Source organism: Furipterus horrens, unplaced genomic scaffold (genome assembly GCF_987537825.1).
Source record: "Furipterus horrens unplaced genomic scaffold, mFurHor1.1.pri manual_scaffold_2, whole genome shotgun sequence".
NCBI lineage: Eukaryota > Metazoa > Chordata > Mammalia > Chiroptera > Furipteridae > Furipterus > Furipterus horrens.
The window spans coordinates 30,639,377-30,659,653 of record NW_028327172.1 but is presented as its reverse complement, the minus strand read 5'-3'; the positions used below and the strand labels follow the sequence as shown (position 1 = coordinate 30,659,653).

Sequence of the window (20,277 nt, the reverse complement as noted above, 5' to 3'; positions counted from 1 at the left end):
CAGTTAAAATGTATGTTACATATTATGTAGCTCTTATCTTGAGTACTACAGAATAAGTTAGAAAACTTTTCTTTAACTAATAACTACTACTTACTAACTTGCAAATATTATCAAAAGAAATATTTTCATTTCCCAAGTGACTAAAGGGTAATATCACCTATAAAGGTAAAGTAAAAATTAAAGAGACAGTTATCCAATATGATCTTATTCAAGATATATTTGTCTAGAATGCAGTCCACTGTCTCCACCTCCTCAAATTTCACAGTGTTTAGGGACTGGTCACTTCTGCATTCCTTCGTTTTATACCTCATTGATTGTTTACTTACATGAGCACTCATAGTTCTTACATACTACACACTTAGCTCCAAAGTTAGAATTTGATTATGAAACCTTTTCTAAAATTAGACTCATAATACACATGAGTGTTTTTGTCCCTCCTTTACTGAAAGCTTCCTGACTGTAGAAAAGCTGAATGTACAACAAACTTGAATGAAAAGTAACTCAGCGTACTAGTAAGACACTGGTTCTTATCCATCACTATGGGAAATATCTATATAGATGTGAACGGTGTCAAATGCTGGCAATAATGTAGACAAAGGTAACTTTTATACTCTTCTGCTTGTAGTCTTAATTGCTACAAAAACTTTAGAGAACAGTTTGATAGCATCAAGTTAAGTATAGGTGTACCATCCTTCAAACCAGGTTTATTTTTAGGCATATATTCTGACAGTCTCTCCCACAACCTGCATCCAGGGACTTTCACAACAGTATAGTTTGTAGAAGTGAAACATAACAGCAACCTTAATGTCCATCAACAGAAGATAGATAAATATGATAGTTGCCTACAATAAAATATAGCAGATGAAATGAACCAAAAATGTCTATAAAAAGCAACACTGAACAAAGAAGTTGCAGAATGATTCCTACAGTATACAATTTATATAATTTTAAAGACAGACATATACACACAAAGTAAAAGTAAGAAGCAACACTTAAGAATGAATACCACTGAATTCAGTGTAGTGGTTACTTCAGAGGAGGATAGAAATAAGGTCAGGAAAGGCTATGAGAGGGGTTCAATGCCATATAGCTGAACTGTTTCTTTTAAAAATTGAAGGAACTGTGGAAAAATGTTAGTATTTGACAAAGCTGAGTAGTGGGTCCCAGGTAATCATTATATTATTCTCTATGTGTTTAAAATATTTCACGAAGAACTAATACCTATCTTTCTCAAAGTTTTTCAAAAAATTCAAGAGAAGGGAAGAATTTCAAGGTCCTTTTACAAGGACAGTATTATCCCAATTCCAAAACCAGATGAAGACACTACAAAGAAAGAAAATTATAGGCTAATAACCCTAATGAACATAGATGCTAAAATCCTTAACAAATATTAGCAAACCAGATCCATCAATACATTATAGAGATCATACACCAAGATAAAATGGGATTTATTCTGGGGATGCAGCATTGGTATAATATTTGCGAACTAATAAATGTGATACATTGTAAACAAAATGAAAGATAAAGATCACATGATCATATCAATAGATGCAGAAAACACATTTAATAAAATCCAGCACCCATTTATGATAAAAACTCTCAGTAAAGTGGTAATAAAAGGTTCATACCTCAACATAATAAAGGCCATATATGAAAAACCTACAACCAACCTCATACTCAATGGGCAAAAACTAAAAGTGTTTCCTCTAAGATTAGAAACGAGACAGGGTTTTCCAGTACTCTCATTAAACATAGTACTATAAGTCCTAGCCACAGTGGTCAGACAAGAAGAAAAAATAAAAGGCATCCAAATTGAAAAGGAAGATATAAAACTGTCATTATTCACAGATAACATATTGTGCGTGGAAACCTAAAGACTTCACAAAAAAAACCTAGATTTAATAAATTCAGCAAAGTAGCAGGATACAAAATTAATATTCAGAAATATATGGCATTCTTATACACCAAAAATGAACTATCAGAAAGAGAAACTAAGAAAAAAGTCCCATTTACTGTTGCAACAACAACAACAACAAAAGGGACCTAGGTATAGATTTAACCAACGAGGCAAAAAATCTGCACTCAGATAACTACAGGACATTGAAGAAAGAAATTGAGGAAGATACAAATAAGTGGAAGCATATACTGTGTTCATGGATTGGAAGAATGAACATCATTAAAATGTCCATACTGCCCAAAGCAATCTTGAGATTCAGTGCAATTGCTATTAAAATACCAATATATATTTCACAGAACAGAACAAATACTCTAAAAATCTGTATGGAACCAAAAAGACCCCAAATAGCCTCAGCAATCTTAAGAAAGAACAAAGTTGGAGCTATCACAATACCTAATATCAAACTATACTACAAGGTTATTGTAATCAAAACAGCCTGGTAACTGGCATAAGAACAGGCAATTGATCAGTGGAACAGAACAGAGAGCCCAGAAATAAACCCATGCCTTTATGGTCAATTAATATTTGACAAAGGAGGCAAGAGTATACAATGGAGTAAAAATGGTCTCTTCAAAAAATGGTGTTGGGGAAATTGGACAGGTACATGCAAATAAATGAAACTAGACCACCAACTCAAACCATACACAAGAATAAGCTCAAAATGAATAAAAGACAAACAGAAGTTGCAAAACTATAAAAATCTTAGAAGAAAACGGGCAGTAAAATGTCAGACATCTCTTGTAGCAATATTTTTGCTGATATATCTTCTAGGGCAAGGTTAACAAAGGAAAAAATAAACAAATGGGACTAAATCAAACTAAGAAGCTTCTGCACAACAAAAGAAATCGACAAAATGAAAAGAGAACCCACTTATGAGAGAACATAATTGCCAATGATACATCTGATAAGGGGTTAATATCCAAAATACATGAAGAACTTATACGTTAACACCAGGAAGACAAACAATCCAATTAAAAATGGGCAAAGGGCCTGAATTGACACTTCTCCTAAGAGGACATACGGATGGTCAGTAGACACACGAAAAAATGTTCAGTGTCACTAATCTCCAGAGAGATGCAAGTTAAAACCGCAATGAGATATTACCTCTACAAAATGGCTACCGTCAATAAATCAACAAACAACAGGTGGTGGCGAGGATGTGGAGCAAAGCTAACTCTCGTGCACTGTTGGTGGGAATACAGACGATGGATGCACCCACTGCGGAAAACGATTTGGAGTTTACTCAAGAAGTTAAAAATGGAATGCCTTTTGACCCAGTGACCCCACTGTTGGGAATATATCCTAAGAATCCCGGAACACCAATTCAAAAGAATATAGATCCCCCAGTGTTCATAGCAGTGTTATTGACAATAGCCAAGATCTGTAAACAGCCCAAGTGCCCATCAGTAGGTGAGTGGCTAAAAATGCTGTGGTACATTTACACAATGGAATTCTATGTGGCCATTAAAAAAGAAGGATCTCTTTACCCTTTGCAACAGCATGGATGCACCTGGAGCTTATTATGCTAAGTGAAATAAGCCAGTCAGAGAAAGACAAGTGCTATATGATCTCACTTCTGTGTGGAATCTGACAAACAAAATGGAAACAGAAGCATGGAACAGAACAGACTGACTGCTATTGTGAGGAGGGACTGGATGAAAGGAAGGTGAAGGGACTAGCCAAAACACACATGTGCATAACCCATAGACACAGCAGTGTGTTGGTGGGGGGGAGCGGGGCTGGGTGGGGGTGGGCAAAGTGGGGGAGAAGAGGACATATGTAATAGTGTTAAAATAAATTTAAAATATTCAATTTTTTAAAAATAAATATTTCATAAAATTATAGATTTGATTTCACTGTTGATGCATAAGTTGAATTTAGTAGGTGCAGATAAACACTATTAGAGTAAAGCAGCACCTTGTTATTTTTCACTTTGAGGTTTCGCTGCTATGGAAGCAAAACCTTGATGGTGTCATTTTTCTCCGGAAAAGTTGAGCACAGGAAATCTAAGATGAGGCAGACACAAATGAAATCCTTTTACATTCTCATTTTTTGTTTGTTTTTGTGTAGTTCTAGTATTTGGACTGATGTTTAGGAACTTGAAAGTGTTGCTTTCTTCACCCTAACCAGTCTGTGATCCTAATACTAGAATTTTTAAGGCATTATCAATTCATTTGTGCTTTATAATCTTGAGGAAGATTTAAGATGGCATTTGAAAACTCTCCTACCTAATTACAACAAAATATTATTTGATGTCTGCTGGAAATTTAAAATCCTAACTATTCCTTCCCTAGTATCCTAGGAATTGATTAGACTTTTTCAGAATACTCTGGAGGAAGGTGTGTGATTCCAGTATTGCCCTCTGACACTGTCTGCATTCCCTATTTCCTTCACTGCCACTGTATATGTACTTGTATTTAAATAGTAAGGCCCGTACAGTACAATATAGAAGAATACCCTACAGTAGCACATCTTGAAGAAAGATTTGAAAGGAAAATGTGGTTATTCTCAGCTATGGAAGTATAAAGAAAGGATCATGTAAGTACATACTACCTTTTTTTTTTTTTTTTAACCCTGCTAAGGCTCTGATGGTGGTACTAACAAATAGAAGCCAAAAGTTGTTGGGGCAGAGTACTGAATAGGACATGCTAAATGGAAAAAAGAGCTCTAGAAATCTACGCAGTATGTGGATTTGTTGAGTTTTAAATGAGTACTAGGATGTGCATATGTAAAATGAGATGCCTGACGTCAGGCAAAGCAGCTGGGGCAGCTGTGAATCAAACACTTCTCAGAGTTTACATACAGCTATATAGTATTTAAGTTTCAACCAGCTACATGAGGAGTCCATTTGGACCCTTTACAGCAGAGATTCCAGAAGGACTATAGTTTGGTTGTAGGAACAAACTGTCCCTAGAGTAAAAGCTACTTTGTATGCTCCTTAATGGAGCTTAACAAGCCTTGAAAGGAAAAAACTGAGCTGTAAGTAGTGTTAATGGCAACAAAGGAAAAGAACAAAAGTCAGACACTCAGCAACATAAAATTCATAATGAAAATATCAGTCAATAGAAACAAATAATGGAAGTAACACTCAAGCATGTTGAAACATATAACTACTTTCATATGAACATGCAAGAATATGAGAAGATATGCAAAATCTAAGTAGAACTTATAGGGATGAAAATTACAGTATCTGAAGTAAAATTGTCATTTGATGGAATTAGTGGCAGAAGAAAAGATCAGTGAACTTGAAGATATAGCAGTAAATGTATACAAAATGAAGCAGAAAGAGAAAGCAAACTTTTTTAAAAAATAATGTATCCAGAGTAACCTGTAGAAGCATATGAACCCTCTAATTTAAATGTAATTATAGAAGTTCTTAGGAGAAGGAGGGGCAGAAAATACATGTGAAGAAATAATAATGGCCAGTTTTTTAGTATTTGATAAGAACTGTAATCCACAGATGGAAGAAACCCAGTGAACCCCAAGTAGGATCAATGCAAGAGAACAACATTAAAACACATCATAAATGAATTGCTGATAAACAGGGATAATTTTTTTAAGGTTTTATTTATTTTTAGAGAGAAGGGAAAGGAGGGAGAATAAAAGGGGGAGAAACTTGATCAGTTGCCTCTTGCAAGCTCACAGCTGTGGCCCTGGCCTGCAACACAGGCATGTGCTCTCATTGGGAATCAAACTGGCAGCCTTTCTGTCTGCAGTATGACCCTCAGTCCACTGAGCCACACCAGTCAGGGCGATATTTGTTTTAATCTTAACAATAACCAGAGAAAAAGGAAACATAGAGGAACAAAGAAAGAATAACTTCAAAATACTCACCAGAAATTATGTAAGTCAGATGATAATCAAATAATATTTTCAGAGTGCTAAAACCAAACTGTCAACCTAGATTCTGTATCTAGAATAAATCTATTTTAAAAATGAAGACTGAAAAACTCACCCAGAAGAAAAATACTGAATTCTTCTCTAGCAGAACAGCAATAAAAGATATATCAAAGTAAGCTCTTCAAGTGGATGGGAAAGATTACCAAGTGGAAACTTGGGTCTAAACAAAAGATGGAAAATGCCAAAAATGATAGATGTATGAGTACATTAAAAAGCCTTTATTATCTCATTTTTTAAATTTCTTAAAAGATAATTGACTATTTAAAGCAAAATAACATATTGTGGGTTTTAAAACATGGAGACATAAACTGTTCAGCAATGATTAAAATATTAATGAGAAATTGGAAATGCATTGTATAGTTCTTACATTGTACATGAAGCAATTTAATGGCTAAGTGTGATAAATTAAGAATGTACAATGTAAATCCCAGAGCAACAGCTAAAATATTTATATTCAACCCCAAAATATAGCTAATAAGCTAGTAGTGGAAATAAAATAGAATTAAAAAAAATTCAGTTCAGAAACAGATAGGAACGAAAACAAATAGATAAACAACAAGCAAAAATGGTATGATGGTAGACTTAATATAAAATATGAATGGTCTAAACATCCAGACAGTGGAATATTATTTAGTGCTATAAAGAAATGAGCTATCAAGCCATGAAAAGACAGTAATGTAAATCTCTTCGGTGGAGGCAGGAGGCTAATAGTAAATCTACCCCTTGGTAGTGGACTTTATATTTAGAAGGTAGGAAAAGACCATGAATAGCGAATTTCTCAGACTAGGATTTCTACATTTGGTCAGAAGTAAATGGAACTATAAAATAATGAGCCTAGCTTGTTTTGTTTTGTTTTGTTTGCTATTTTATTCACAGTGTAGTTCAAAACATAGTTCCAAAAGAAGTGCTCTAAATATTTCAGCACTTCCAGCATTGTAAGAGTAAGAGTGAATACTCTTAAAGGAGTTAGAGAACTCTTACTTTAAGGTTAGATTCAGAGTGTGTGTTTTTCCTTTTCCTTTAAATATAAAGTACAGTTTTATTGTACACTTACATGGCAGTGTTTACTTAAAAAACCCAGATCATTTTCATGTTATTTGGCTTTGGAAATAGAATTAAGATCAGGCTATTTCTCTTTCTCTGTATGTACCTAGTAAGTTTTTGTTGTTGTTGTTTTGTTTGTTTTTGAGACTCCATTTATTTTTTTTCTTTTATTTTTTTCACTCTAAGCTTTAATAGTGAAAATAATGAATTTTTATTTTTTCCTCTTCTGGGGAAATGAAATTTCATTGCTCTGGAAGAAACAATTTTTAAAAACCACTGAATTTAAACCACATGAAATGAAATTGATTTTATTCTTGATTGAACCGTAACATTGCTTTGTGGTATATTAATAGACATCTGCCGATGATTAAAACAGGGTGGTGCAGCTCAGCTCCATAGAGAATGTCCTTTGTAGCTCTCACGACAGTATACACACTTAACATCACTCATTTTTTATCTATTTGACACTGATTAATTACTCCGATCTATTCCAATATTGCAGCCACTGCCTTGGCACTTTAGTCAGGCTTGAACAATTGAAGAGAGTTCAGCAGTGTGAATTGTGTATTTATTACTGTGACCTTTCATGCTGTTTAATTAACTTAAATATTAAGGTGCTATTTATACCCTCATTTTGAAATTAAGATTATTATAAAACTAGCTCTTTTACTTGTATTTTAAGACATGAAAATTATACTGAGCTTATAAGGCAGTGTTATACCTTTTAAACCTACTCAGATGTTTTGTTTAATATTGATGCTTAAAAAGTTTTTTTGTAAGAATTTAACAAAAGTATCCATTACTAATTCATCTTGACTTGAGCTGTCTAAATTGAGGAATGCGTAGAGCTCTTATAGGCATATTCTTTAAACCTGAAATGAAGAATTTGATAATGTGCTTTATAAGGACCATGGAACATTCCCGTTTTGATCTCGACGCTAAGGATTGAACAGAACATTTATAAACAAGCCAACTTATATATTTTTTAACACTTCTAAGGCAACTTAAATCAAAGAGGAGCAGCCATTAGGGTACACACACCAAATGGAAGTATTTATAAAAATACTTTACATGCCTCAACAAGAAAGCACAAAGGGTTTATTTTTTTTTAATCTGATTAAACATTCAAAAATAATACCCATCACCACTGATAATCACTGAAATGCAAATCAAAACAATCATTCTGATGGCTGTTTATCTCAATAACAAAGGTGTTTTTATTTTATTTTCATGTATTCATTCGTTCCTTTTTAAAAAAATTCTGGAATAAAAGAAAGTCTCTTATTGAAGTGGAAGACAGACACACAGGTACTATTTTTTGGTGGGGTCTCCCTGCTGAGGGAGGCCCTGGGTGAGGACCACAGTGCCAGGGGGGCAATGGCAAGGCTAGTGCCATGGCCCCATGGACTTGAAGAAGATGGTTTGGTTTCTGATAACACCTGATGATGATGAAGATGGCAGAAATATGAAACTGGAATACATTTTGTGCCTTTTATTCAGGTGCCCCACTCCTGATAACACATCATAAGGAATCAATTCAAAATTCATCTTATTCTAATAAGTGAAAGTAACATTGTTTTCATTTGCTTGTCTTTAACTTCATGAAATTTTTGTTTGTATAGTCAAATCGTCAACTTTCTCTTTTGGTTTCACATTTTAAAATATTGTATTACTATATTTACATAATTTTATTGAATCCTTTTCTCAATAATTTAAAATGTGCCACTTACTATGTACTGAATCTCCATAGTGGATTTTTTGGTTTCTAACTACATTATATTTATCTGTGTTTAGTTTTAAGGCATCACATTTTTTAAAAACAATTCTATAATTTACATACAATAAAAATTCACATTTTAATTTTATAGTTCAATGAATTTTGACAAATGTAAACACCACTTTTACCAAGATATAAAATATTTCCATCACTCCAAAAAGTTTCTTCCTTGGTCCCTTGTGTGGACATCTCCAACTCCTGTACCCAGAACAAGACAACCACTGATCTGCTTCCTATTATTGCATAGTAATTTTACTAATTAGCATTATTAATCTTAAAGTATTAGTGTTTTTTAGAATTTTATATAAGTGGAATTATACAGAATGTACTCCAGCTTCTTTTGCTCAGCATATTTTCATCTGTGTATTAGTAGTTGGTTCTTTTTAATTACCAAGTAGTATTCCTTTACATGGGCATACTTCAGTTTACTCATGCACTTGACTGCTGCTAGACTTTTGGATTATTTTCAGTTGGGGATCATTATGAATAAAGTGGCTACAAACATTCATGTAAGGGTCTTTGTGCAGACACATATTTTCATTTCTCTTGGGAAGATACGTAGGAGTGATATCATTGGGTCTTACAGTAAGTATATGTTTAACTTTATAAGAAACTGGCAAATTTTTCGAAACGACTGTCCAACTTAACATTCCTACCACCATTGTCGGTTCACCTGCTTCACATCCTTTCCAACGCTTTTTAACGTAAGCCATTCTATTGTAAATGTAGTGACATTGTGCTTTTAATTTTCATTTGCCTGATGCCTAATGTTGAGCCTTTTTTCATATAGTCACTGGTCATTTGTTTATCTTTTTTGTGAGGTTTCCATGAAAATATTTAGCTCAATTTTTAATTGGGTTGTTTGTCATTTTATTATTGAGTTGTAAGAATATAAGTATATATTTATATATTTATCTTTTCATGGTCTTAATGTTTTTTTAAGTTTTGTGCTTTTGTGTCTTAATTAAGAAATCTTTGCTACCCTGACATCACAAAGATTTTCTTGTATGTTTTGTCTAAAAATTTTTATAGTTTGACCTTATACATTTAGATCCATAGTCTATTTTGTGTTAATATTAAGAGTAATAGTTTACCTTTTCCCAAATGTATATTGTTGTTCTACCATCATTTCTTGAAAAAGACTGTCCTTTTTTTTAATTTAATTACCTCGTCTCCTTCGTCAAAAACTAATTGACAACATGTGTATAGGTCTATTTCTGAGCTCTATTTGGTCCCATTGATCTATATGTCTGTTCTTTTTTAAAATTGTTTTTGTTATTCCAGATCCTTTAAATTGTCATATATATTTTAAAATCAACTTGTTAACTTCTACTCAAAAAAAGCCTGTTAGGACTTTGATTGGGATTGTGTTGAATCTATGGATTAGTTTGGGAAAAATTGACATTTGCAAAATGTATCTTCCCATTTACTTTAGTCATCTTTAGGATTCTTACAGTTTTAGATGTCTAAATCTTACACATAAGTTGTGACATTTATCTCAAGTATTGTGTGTTGTTGCTATCATGGATTTTTATTTTAATTTCTAATTATTGTTAATGTATAGAAGTAAAATTAACTTTTTATATTGATGTTACATCTTAAAATACTGCTGAATCATCAGTTCTAGTGGCTTTTCTTTTTCTTTTTTCTTTTTTTTTTTTTTTTTGCATATTGCTTTAGGATTTTCTATGTATAAGAAATGTCTAAAAATAAAGACTTTTATGTCTTCTTTTTCCTCCAATCTGTATCACTTTTTTCCTTGTCTTGCATATTAATGCCCTGACTAGGACATTTGATAGAATACTAATTAGAAGTGGTTAAAAATTAAGTCTTTCACCATTAAGAATGATGTTACCTATAGTTTCTCAGATTGAGGATGATTCCACATATTCCTAGCTTATTAAGAGTTGTTATAAATTAATTTTGTCAGATGCATTTTATACATTTTATGAGACAGTCATATGATTTTGTCCTTTTGTTCAAAGGGTTTTTGAATATATATGTTCATGCAGGGTAGCCCTTTAGTTTTCTTCTAATGAATTTATCTTATTTTGATACCAGGATAAAGCTCCCTTGAAAAGTTGTGTTGCAAAATATTCCCTCTATTTTTTGTAAGAGTTTATGTACATTGGTATTATTTTTCCTGAAACATTTGATAGATTTTACCATTAAAGATCTCAGCCCCATTTTCTTTGTTTTCTGATGTATTTAAAGTTATAATTTTTTTCTTTAAGCACTGTTTTAGTTGTAAGCCACATAGTTTTATATATTGTGCTTTATTATCATTCAGAACAAAACCCTGTCTTGATTTCCTTATTGTTTTTATTTTCATTTATGAAATACTTAGTCTGTTGTTTAATTTCTAAATATTTTGGAATTTTCAAGTATCTTTCTGTTACTGATACTTAATTTTATTTAGTTTCAGTTAGAAAACATATTCTGCATAATTTCTATACATTAAGATTTGTTTTATGACCCAGCTGTGATTTGTCTTAGTTTTGTAGATGTCAATAAAGTCATATTGGTAATAGTATAGTTCAAGTCTTCCATATTCTCTCTGATATTCTGTCTAGTTGTTATTGCTGCTGTCAACAAAGGAGAGGTGAAATTTTCAACAATAATTGTAGAATTGTCTGGTTTTGATTGTTAGGTTTGTGTCATGCATTTTGAAACTCAACGTACAGAAATTTATGGTGTCTTATTTTTTAATTGAACAAATTATTTGGAACTGTCTCTCTTTATCTCTGGTTATACTTTCTTCCTGAAGTCAACTTTGAAATTAATATAGCCACTTCGGCCCCTTTGATTAATATTTATTTAGAATTTCCTTCTCCTTTTACTTTAACCCGTATCTTTATAAAGTATATTGGACATGTTTGCATTTAATATTATTACTTATGTTATTGGATTTAATTCCATCATTTGCCATTTGTTTTTTATTTATCCCCTCTGTCTCTCTCTTTATTTTTTCTTTTTACTTTTTTAAAAATTGAATATTCTTTACTATTTCATTTTATCTCTGCCCTTGACTTACTAGCCATACCTCTTGGGTTTGTTTTTATAATGGTCGCAACATGCATCTTTAGGTTATCAGACGCTCTCATCAAATGATATTATACCACTTCATTTGTAGTTAATAACACTCTTGCAACAGTATACCTCCATTTACCTCTTCTATCTTTTATGCTGTTGTTATAAAACATTTCTGTGTTTTAACCCCACAATATCTTGTTACAGTTTTTGCTTCAGTCAATTATCTTTTAAATAATTTTTAAAAAGGAAAAAACAGTCTTATGTTTATCACTTACCTATCATTTTGGGTACTGTTTGTTGCTCCTTTGTGTAAATCCAAGTTTCATTTTCGTGTCATTTTCCGCCTGTCTGAAGAACTTCACCATTTCTCGTAATGCGGGTCTACTGGGAAAAGATTTTGGCTTTTATTTCTTTGGGGAAAAAGTCCTTATTTTTACCTTCATTTTAAAAAGACTTTGGCTGGATATCGAATCCTTAGTCAGTAGGTTTTCTTCTTTTGACACAAAGATATGTCTAGCTGGTGGAAATTCTGAGGTCACTCTTTTCTCTCATCCTTTCTATGTAACATGTCTTTTTTTCTCTGGATATATAAACATAAGCCTTACTTTTTCTGCAGGATGTGTACTATGTATCAGTAATGGTATCTTTATGTCCTGAAACAAATAAAACTATTGGATGGTTTTGATACGTTTTACTGTGTTGTTTTACTACCATATTGGAGAATATTCAGATTCATTATGCCTTAATGTGGGGGACTTGCAGCTTTTTAAAAAAAACTAAGACATTGATTCAGTACTTGGATAGTTTAAAAAAATATTTTTTTAATTTATAATTTTTTATTGTTTATTCTGTTAGTTTTCCAAATTTTTTCCACCTTTGCCCTCCTCTGTCTAGCCCACCCTCCTCTCCCGCAAGTCCATTCCCCACTCTGTTCATGTCCATGGGTCATTCATACATGTTCTTTGACTAATCCCTTTTCTTTCTTTCCACCATTCCCCCCCACCCCACCCCTTTCCTCTGGTAGCTGTCAGTCTGTTCCCAGTTTCCATGTCTCTGGTTCTGTTTTGCTTGTTAGTTTATTTTGTTCATTAGATTGCTCTTGTAAGTGAAATCATATAGTATTTGTGTTTTGCTGTCTGGCTTCTTTCACTTAGCATAATACTCTCCATTTCCATCCATACTGTCAAAAAGAGTAGGAATTCCTTCTTTCTTTCTGCTCCATAGTGCACTGTAGTAGTCTATTGTGTAAATGTATCAGTTTTTTTACTCATTCATCCACTAGGGCACTGTTTCCAACACTTGGCTATTGTATATAGTGCTGCTATGAACATAGGGGTGCATAAGTTCTTTTGAATTGGTGTTTTGGTATTCTTAGGATATATTCCCAGCAGTGGGATTGCTGGTCAAACAGCAGTTCCATTTTTAATTTTTTGAGGAAATTCCATACTGTTTTCCACAGTGGCTGCACCAGTCTGCGTTCCCACCAACAGTGCATTAGGGTTGCCTTTTCTCCACATCCTCACCAGCCACCTGTATTTCCTCCTTAGAGAAGTTTATATTGAGGTCATTTTCCCATTTTTTAATTGGATTGTCTGTCTTCCTGGTGTTGAGTCATATGAGTTCTTTATGTATTATGGAAATTAAGCCCGTGTCCAATGTATAATTGGCAAATATGTTCTCCCATATAGTGGGTTCCCTTTTCACTTTGATAATGGTTTCTTTAGCCATGCAGAAGCTTTTTAATTTGATGTAGTGTTTCCCTTGAGATCTGGAACAGTCTTAATTCAACACAGTACTGGAAGTCCTAGCTAACCACAGCGATCAGACAAGAAGAATAAATAAAAGGCATCCAAATTGGAAAGGTGGAAGTAAAACTGTCATTATTTCCAGGAAACATGATATTGTATGTAGAAAACTCTATAGTCTCCACCAAAAAACTACTTGACCCAATAAGTGAATTCAGCAAAGTAGTAGGATGCAAAGTCAATATTCAGAAATCGGTGGCATTTTTGTACACCAGTAATGAACTATCAGAAACTAAGAAAAAAGTCTTATTTACTATAGCAAGAAAAGAAAAAAAAAAAGTACCAAGGAATAAATGTAACCAAGGAGGTAAAAGACCTGTGCTGAGAAAACTATAGAACTCTGAAGAAAGAAATTAAGGAAGATACAAATAAATGGAAGCATATGCCCTGTTCATGGATTAGAAGGATAGTTTTATATAGTTTTCTCAGTCATTTTTTATGGAGTCTTATTGGGTTCCTCCAGATAGTGAAGCTATATATCTGATGCTACTTGGTGTGATCTTACTCTTACTAAAGCAAGTAATGGTGATCAATTACAACTTAGCAGTCTCTTGTTATTTTTTAAATGGCTCTTGGTAAATAAATGGAAAAAAACTTAAATGAGAAGTATCTGTATTCAAAAGAGCATATATATCATATATATACTATACTTACTATATCACATATACTATATATGATATAGTTCCATTTTGAAGTAAAATAAAATTTGGAGCATACAGTATAAGTGTTTAGGGAGTCAGGAGTAGATTTTTACCTTTATATAAATATAGACTATTTTTTGTGTTTACTGTTTGGCCTGTTTAAATTCTGTTTTCCCATTTACGGTGTTAGTACCTTCAAGGCTAAACAGCCTTGTCATGTGGCTTTGTAAAATACAAATTTAAGTTTTCTTAAGTATAATTTTCAGTTCCTAAGAATGTCATTCCCTAGGGCTCTCTATAACATGTTTTTTTCTCCCTTAAATGCCATTCTATGTGCATGCCTTAAGTTAACCATGACTTTAGTCCTTAGGTAATTAATTCTTTCATTAATTCTTGTGAAACTGCCTTTCATCCATCCCCAGTTTTCACTTTCAGCACACTTTAGACATAACCCTGTTGTGTAATTGTTGATGTAGATATTTGTTCTTACCCTTGACCTCGTGTGACCTCATTGAGGACAAAAACCATATTTTGTGTTTTTCTCTGTATTTAGGACTCACCATAGGACCTCATATTCAGAAGTCCAGTAAAACTCCTCCCCAACCCCACATGACCACTGTAATGTTGCTCTTTTGTAAGAACTTGACAATAAGTTTTTGAAAACTAGTGAAACTTCTCTTAACAAAAAAAGAGAAGTACTGGTGTCCATTTTTACTTTTCTTTTAGACAGTTTTCCTTGAATTCTTAAATACATGTTTTGTCTTTCTTCTATAGGTGAATCCTTGAAAGGAAAGATCACAGTCCACAAGAATCAGAAAGATCCACGTTCTCTGATTATGGCCCTCACATTGAATAATTCAACTCAAACTTACGGTCTCCAGTGACAAAGCCATTTGCAGTTTTTATTGTGGGGTTGAGATGGGTAGTGAGTGGAGGTGGAGGAGTTTTATGTGAGTACGTGGATGATGGATCCTTTCCTCGTGAGTCTCAGTAGAACTGCGGTAGGAATCCAATGTAATTCAGCTAAAGAAGGGAATTCACTGATCCTAGTGGTCCACCTACATAATCCCGTTATTGGAAGTCTGGTCAGTGAGATTGAACCAAATGTGACCACTACATTAAGTTTAGCTGTATTGAAAATCATTTAAATTGTGCTAAATTTGGAACAGAGATATAGTCTTTTCCTGTTTTTAAAGAGTTTCCTGCTAAAATTTTAAACAATAGTTATTACTTAGTTATTTGGTTAATGTTTTATTAAACTAGTAACTATGCATCAGGCATTACGCATTTTATTGCAGATTTCCTCTATTATCAGTATATAGATTAAAGACCAAGACTAAGGGACTAAAATAGCAAAAAGCAAATCACACAAATCATATTTGAAGACAGTTTAGTTGATTAATTCTGTAGTTCTCGTTTTGTAGCTTCTTCCCTTTTTGCAGATATTTAGCCATTAAGTTTTCTAGTACTGCCCAGGAAATCTAATTTCAATACGTTTATTCTAGGTTTCATAAAAGTTTTTAAAGATTGGGGTAAATATGTACTTATTTACTAATATAATACCTTCTTCAGACTACCTTTTTGTGCAAAGTTAAATGTGTAACTTAATATATCATTCTTTATAATTGTATCACTTACAGTTGACTCAGCTTGAAATGCAGAATAAAAAACATTAAAAAATGTATCCAATAGCCATTAGCATTATAAAATGACATTTAAAACAAGTCTTTTAAAAATTGTTATATTAAGTATAATCGACACACAATATTATATTAGTTTCAGGTGTACAATATAGTGATTTAACATTTATTATAGACCTGACAATATGATCCCCACAATAAGCCTAGTAGCCATCTGTCACCATACAGTGTGTTATGTAATTGACTATACAACTGGAAATTTGTACCTCTTATTCTCCTTCCCCATTTTTATTCATTCTTCCCTCCTTTTCCCCTTTGGCAGCCATCTGTTGTTCTCTATCTATGAATCTGTTTTTGTTTTGTTTTGTTTTTTAATTCTATATATAAGTGAAATCATATGGTGTTTGCCTTTCTCTGACTTAAATATTTCATTTACTATAAAACCTTCTAGGTTCATCCATGTTGTTACAAATGGTAAGGTTTCATTTTTTTTTCCTGAGTAATATTCCATTGTATATATATACACCACATCTTCTTTGTCCGTTCATTTATTTACGGCCAACTAGGTTGCTTCCATGTCTTAGCTATTATAAATAATACTGCATTGAACATAGGAGTGTATATATCTTTTCAAATTAGTGTTTTCCTTTTCTTTGGATAGATACCCAGAAGTGGGATTTCTGGGTCTTATGGTAGTTCTGTTTTTAATTTTTTGAGGAATCTCCATACTGTTTTCCATAGTGGCCACACCAATTTATAATCCCACCAATAGGGCAAGAGGGTTCCCTTCTCTGTGCATCCTCGCTAACACTTGTTATATGTTGACTTTTTTAATAGCCATTCTTGCACATGTGAGGTGGTATCTCATTGTGGTTTTGATTTGCACTCCCTGATGATTAGTGGTGTTGAACATCTGTTCATATGTCTGTTGACCATCTGTATGTCTTCTCTGGAGAAATGTTCATTCAGGTCCTCTGCCAATTTTTAAATTGGATTATTTGAGTCTTTTTGAAGTTGGTAAATAAGTCTTAACAAAGGAATTGTTTTTAAGAAAGCAGAGATCTTTAAAGAGGTGGGTCACATGCTTCTTTTCAGTTGAACCACCTTTGTTTTTTTGTTTGTTTTTTTAACAAAACAAAACATACACAAGACAACACAGCATAGTTAGGAGAAGCATGAGCTCTGGAGTTAGTGCCTAGGTTAAAGCCTTGGCTCCAGATCTTACTTGCTGTGTGATCTTAGTCCCATTCTTAACCTCTCTCTTCCTCCATGAATGTGCCAGTTCATGAGTTAATACATTTCAACTATTTACTTAAATCAGTAGTTGACACAGAAAACAGTCAATGATAGGTATAATGTCATCATCATCATCATCATCATCTAGTCGAGGATCTCATCCAAAGAATATGTGACATGTACAGTAGATCAGTTTGAGAATTGTCAACCTCATTAGACGCTACCCTAATACATGGATGGGTGGAAAGATTATAAGAAATTAATATTTAATATAGCAAAAAATGTATCAAAAATTATCTTTTGGTCTTTATTAGAGAACTAGACTTCTGCCAATGAGAAAATTAACCCCTTTCAATGGTAGTGTTTCACATATAGTCTCCAAGATATTCTTTGTGAGCATGACTTCTCTTTTCACCGAGTTAAACCAACCAGCTTGTTTTCACTGTGGATTTTAATTCAGACCATTACTGGAAATGTGTGGTGCAGATAGTACAGCTCAAAGTACTTGAAATTTTGTCTAGAATGGCTTCATGTACAAATTTGAGTAGAGTGGGGTGATAAAACAAAAGTAAGGAAGTCCGTAAGAGGATAAAATGGATTTTTAAAGTAACCGTCTCATTTTTTGTTATTCTTTCTTGCAAGTGCATATTTTTTGCTACTTAAGCATTTATCAAAAATGATTACTCTTCAGAACACTTATTTGATTTTCATGGGATTTTTACCCAGTCGCTCTTGTCCCCCCCCCCCGGCCCCCCAATTATAACTAGCCCAGCCATATTCTGTTCTTTTCATTTAGCCATCCCAGGCTAGAACATTCTAATTTGTGCACCTAAACATTTTATGAAAATTCTGAGAGTCCAAATGTTAGCTCTTTCTTTGGAATCTCTGCCATTAAACTGCTGTGAAAAATAAGTACTTTATCACCCTTGGCGATGATAAATATAATGTCCTTTCATGCTGTGGCAGATGGGCATTTATAGATAGCAAATTAATTCCATCCAAGAATTTTATTTCCATTAAGACAATACATCTTTCTTCTATTTTCTTTTGTGAAAAGTAACATTATTATGTTGCAACGTGTGGAGTTCATCCAAGCATAACAGTCATCTCTATTGAGTAGAGAAATATTTCCTGAACAGAGCATTTTAGAAGGAGTGGTTCCAAGAAAATAGAACTCTTGAAGGTATACAGCAGTATCCCCAACCGCTAGAAACACACATAAATCAGGGAGCCATCATTTAACTCTTAAAGAATCTCTATTTATGGGTAGGGCAAATAGTTTTGGTTCTAGAGTTATTTGCATTTTTATCACAATCTAGATTAACCAATATGGTCTACCTGTGTCTTTCAGCATTCTGCCTCTCTCACATCTTAAAATGAAATATCTAAAATGTGTTGTTTGGCCCTAGCTGGTGTGATTCAGTTGGTTGGAGCATCATCCCATACACCAAAGGGTTGGGAGTTTGATTCCCAGTCAGGGCACGTACTTGGGTAGTGGGTTCAATCTGGGTAGTGGGTTCAATCCCTGGTCCAGGCATGTATAGGAGGCAACCATTTGATGTTTCTCTCACATTGATGTTCTCTCTCTTTCCCTTCCTCTCTCTCTGAAATAAATAAACATTATTTTAAAATTTTTAATAAAATGTGTGAAGTTACCAGTCTGAGATCAGTTCATGCTAGTCTCATCAATCATGTTACCAAGTGGAGGAAATACAGTAACAACACTGGTAAGAGCATTCAACAGGAGAAATTTTAAAAGATGATATACCATTTAGTGCCTGCTGGCCATGCCAAAAATGATCATTCAAGCTGCTGAACGGTAGCATATACCCAAAACATCCAAGTATTTGTTTTTTTCTCTCCAGCACAATATCTATGGAGTTTCAATGTGCGATGAAAGTCAAGGTCAGCAAGATAGTTGAGGTCAAGCGTTATCTACTGCAAGGTTGGCAAGCTACAGCCTGGGGCTATATTCAACTTATTGCTGGTTTTGGTAAATAAAAGTTTATTGGAGCAGAGATAGCTAATGCTATAGGTGGAATATTTCCTCATGTGACATTAATGGCTGTGGCAGAGATGATACAATGAAAAACAAATTACAAGAAATGTTTGTTTGATTTTCGTAATAGGGAGCTGAGCAACGAGAGGTACTCTATTTATGAAGACTTAAGACATCCTAAATTTAAAAATATATACACAGTATTTACATACTTAAGACCAGAGAAAGGTGCAAACAGAACTTATCAAAGGTAGAGATGGTTGAAGCCCACCCACCAGATACAAACTAAGTTGTCTGCTGGACTTCCAAGCCTTAAAAAAGGATGTGTATGAACCTCATAAATCTCTGGGTTTTTAGGAGGGCTCTAGTTCCAAAACTGCCAACATTGTGAGAGATGATTGGGGAGATTGCTTTATATCAGCTCTTTTCAACATGCTTTGGGGCTCTTTTATTATACATGCCTTTTTAATAATCTGTTTTCATTAATATTGTACTAATAAGCTACTTTTGCTGCATGCTGAAATACAGTATTTCTCTCTAAGAACAGCACTTCTGTGATTGATCTGTGAGCTGAACTAGCCACTTTTCTCATGGAACAGCATTTTTACTTGAAAGAATGACTAACAAACTAGCAGACATTGTCCTGCCAAAGAAAAGGGTGAGCTTATTCAAACAAAACAACTGATAGAATTTTTTGCTAATGATAAAATGCAAGTTTTCAAATTAGAATTTTGGAAAACATATTTACCACCGTGACCTTGCCAGTTCTTAAAAAGACAGATTAGTGATTGAAGGGAGGGGAAAAAAATTTTTTTCGTCCACCTTTTTAAGTTCTCAACTGGAACCTCTGGAACAATAGGCAGATTAACAGGAGAAGAGCATACAAATTTATATAATATAAGTTTTACATGACACAGGAATCTTCATATGGAAATAAATGAAGACCTGAAGGAACAGTTGGGCCTGACTTTTTATGTTAGCTTTGCTAAAGAGTGTCAAGGCATGGGGAGATGTGACAGAGCAAAGGTAAGTGTAGTAAACTGGGCAAACTTAGCAAAGCCTGTTTATTCGGATTCCTCTCTGTTACTTAATTTTTGGAGATACTCCTGGTACAGGGTGGGCACCTCTCACATAAGGGTTTTATGACCTGCTTCATGGGAAGGTCAGCAAGTTCTTCCTGAAGGTGGAAGAAATCATAAAAACATCAAATATATGTTTGTTCTAATGGTGGCTGTTGAACACTGG

The 20,277-nt window shown here is 33.6% G+C and overlaps 1 protein-coding gene across 1 annotated transcript in view; it reads left to right on the top strand.

Moving 5' to 3' along the window:
* Positions 1-16,706, top strand: part of PRMT3 (protein arginine methyltransferase 3) — a 106,121-nt gene extending 89,415 nt beyond the window's left edge. The window contains exon 16 of the mRNA XM_090263159.1: positions 14,932-16,706. Within this exon, the coding sequence (XP_090119285.1) occupies positions 14,932-15,041 (110 nt within the window). The 3' untranslated portion in view covers positions 15,042-16,706. The remainder of the gene's footprint in view (positions 1-14,931) is intronic.
* Positions 16,707-20,277: the final 3,571 nt, after the last annotated feature.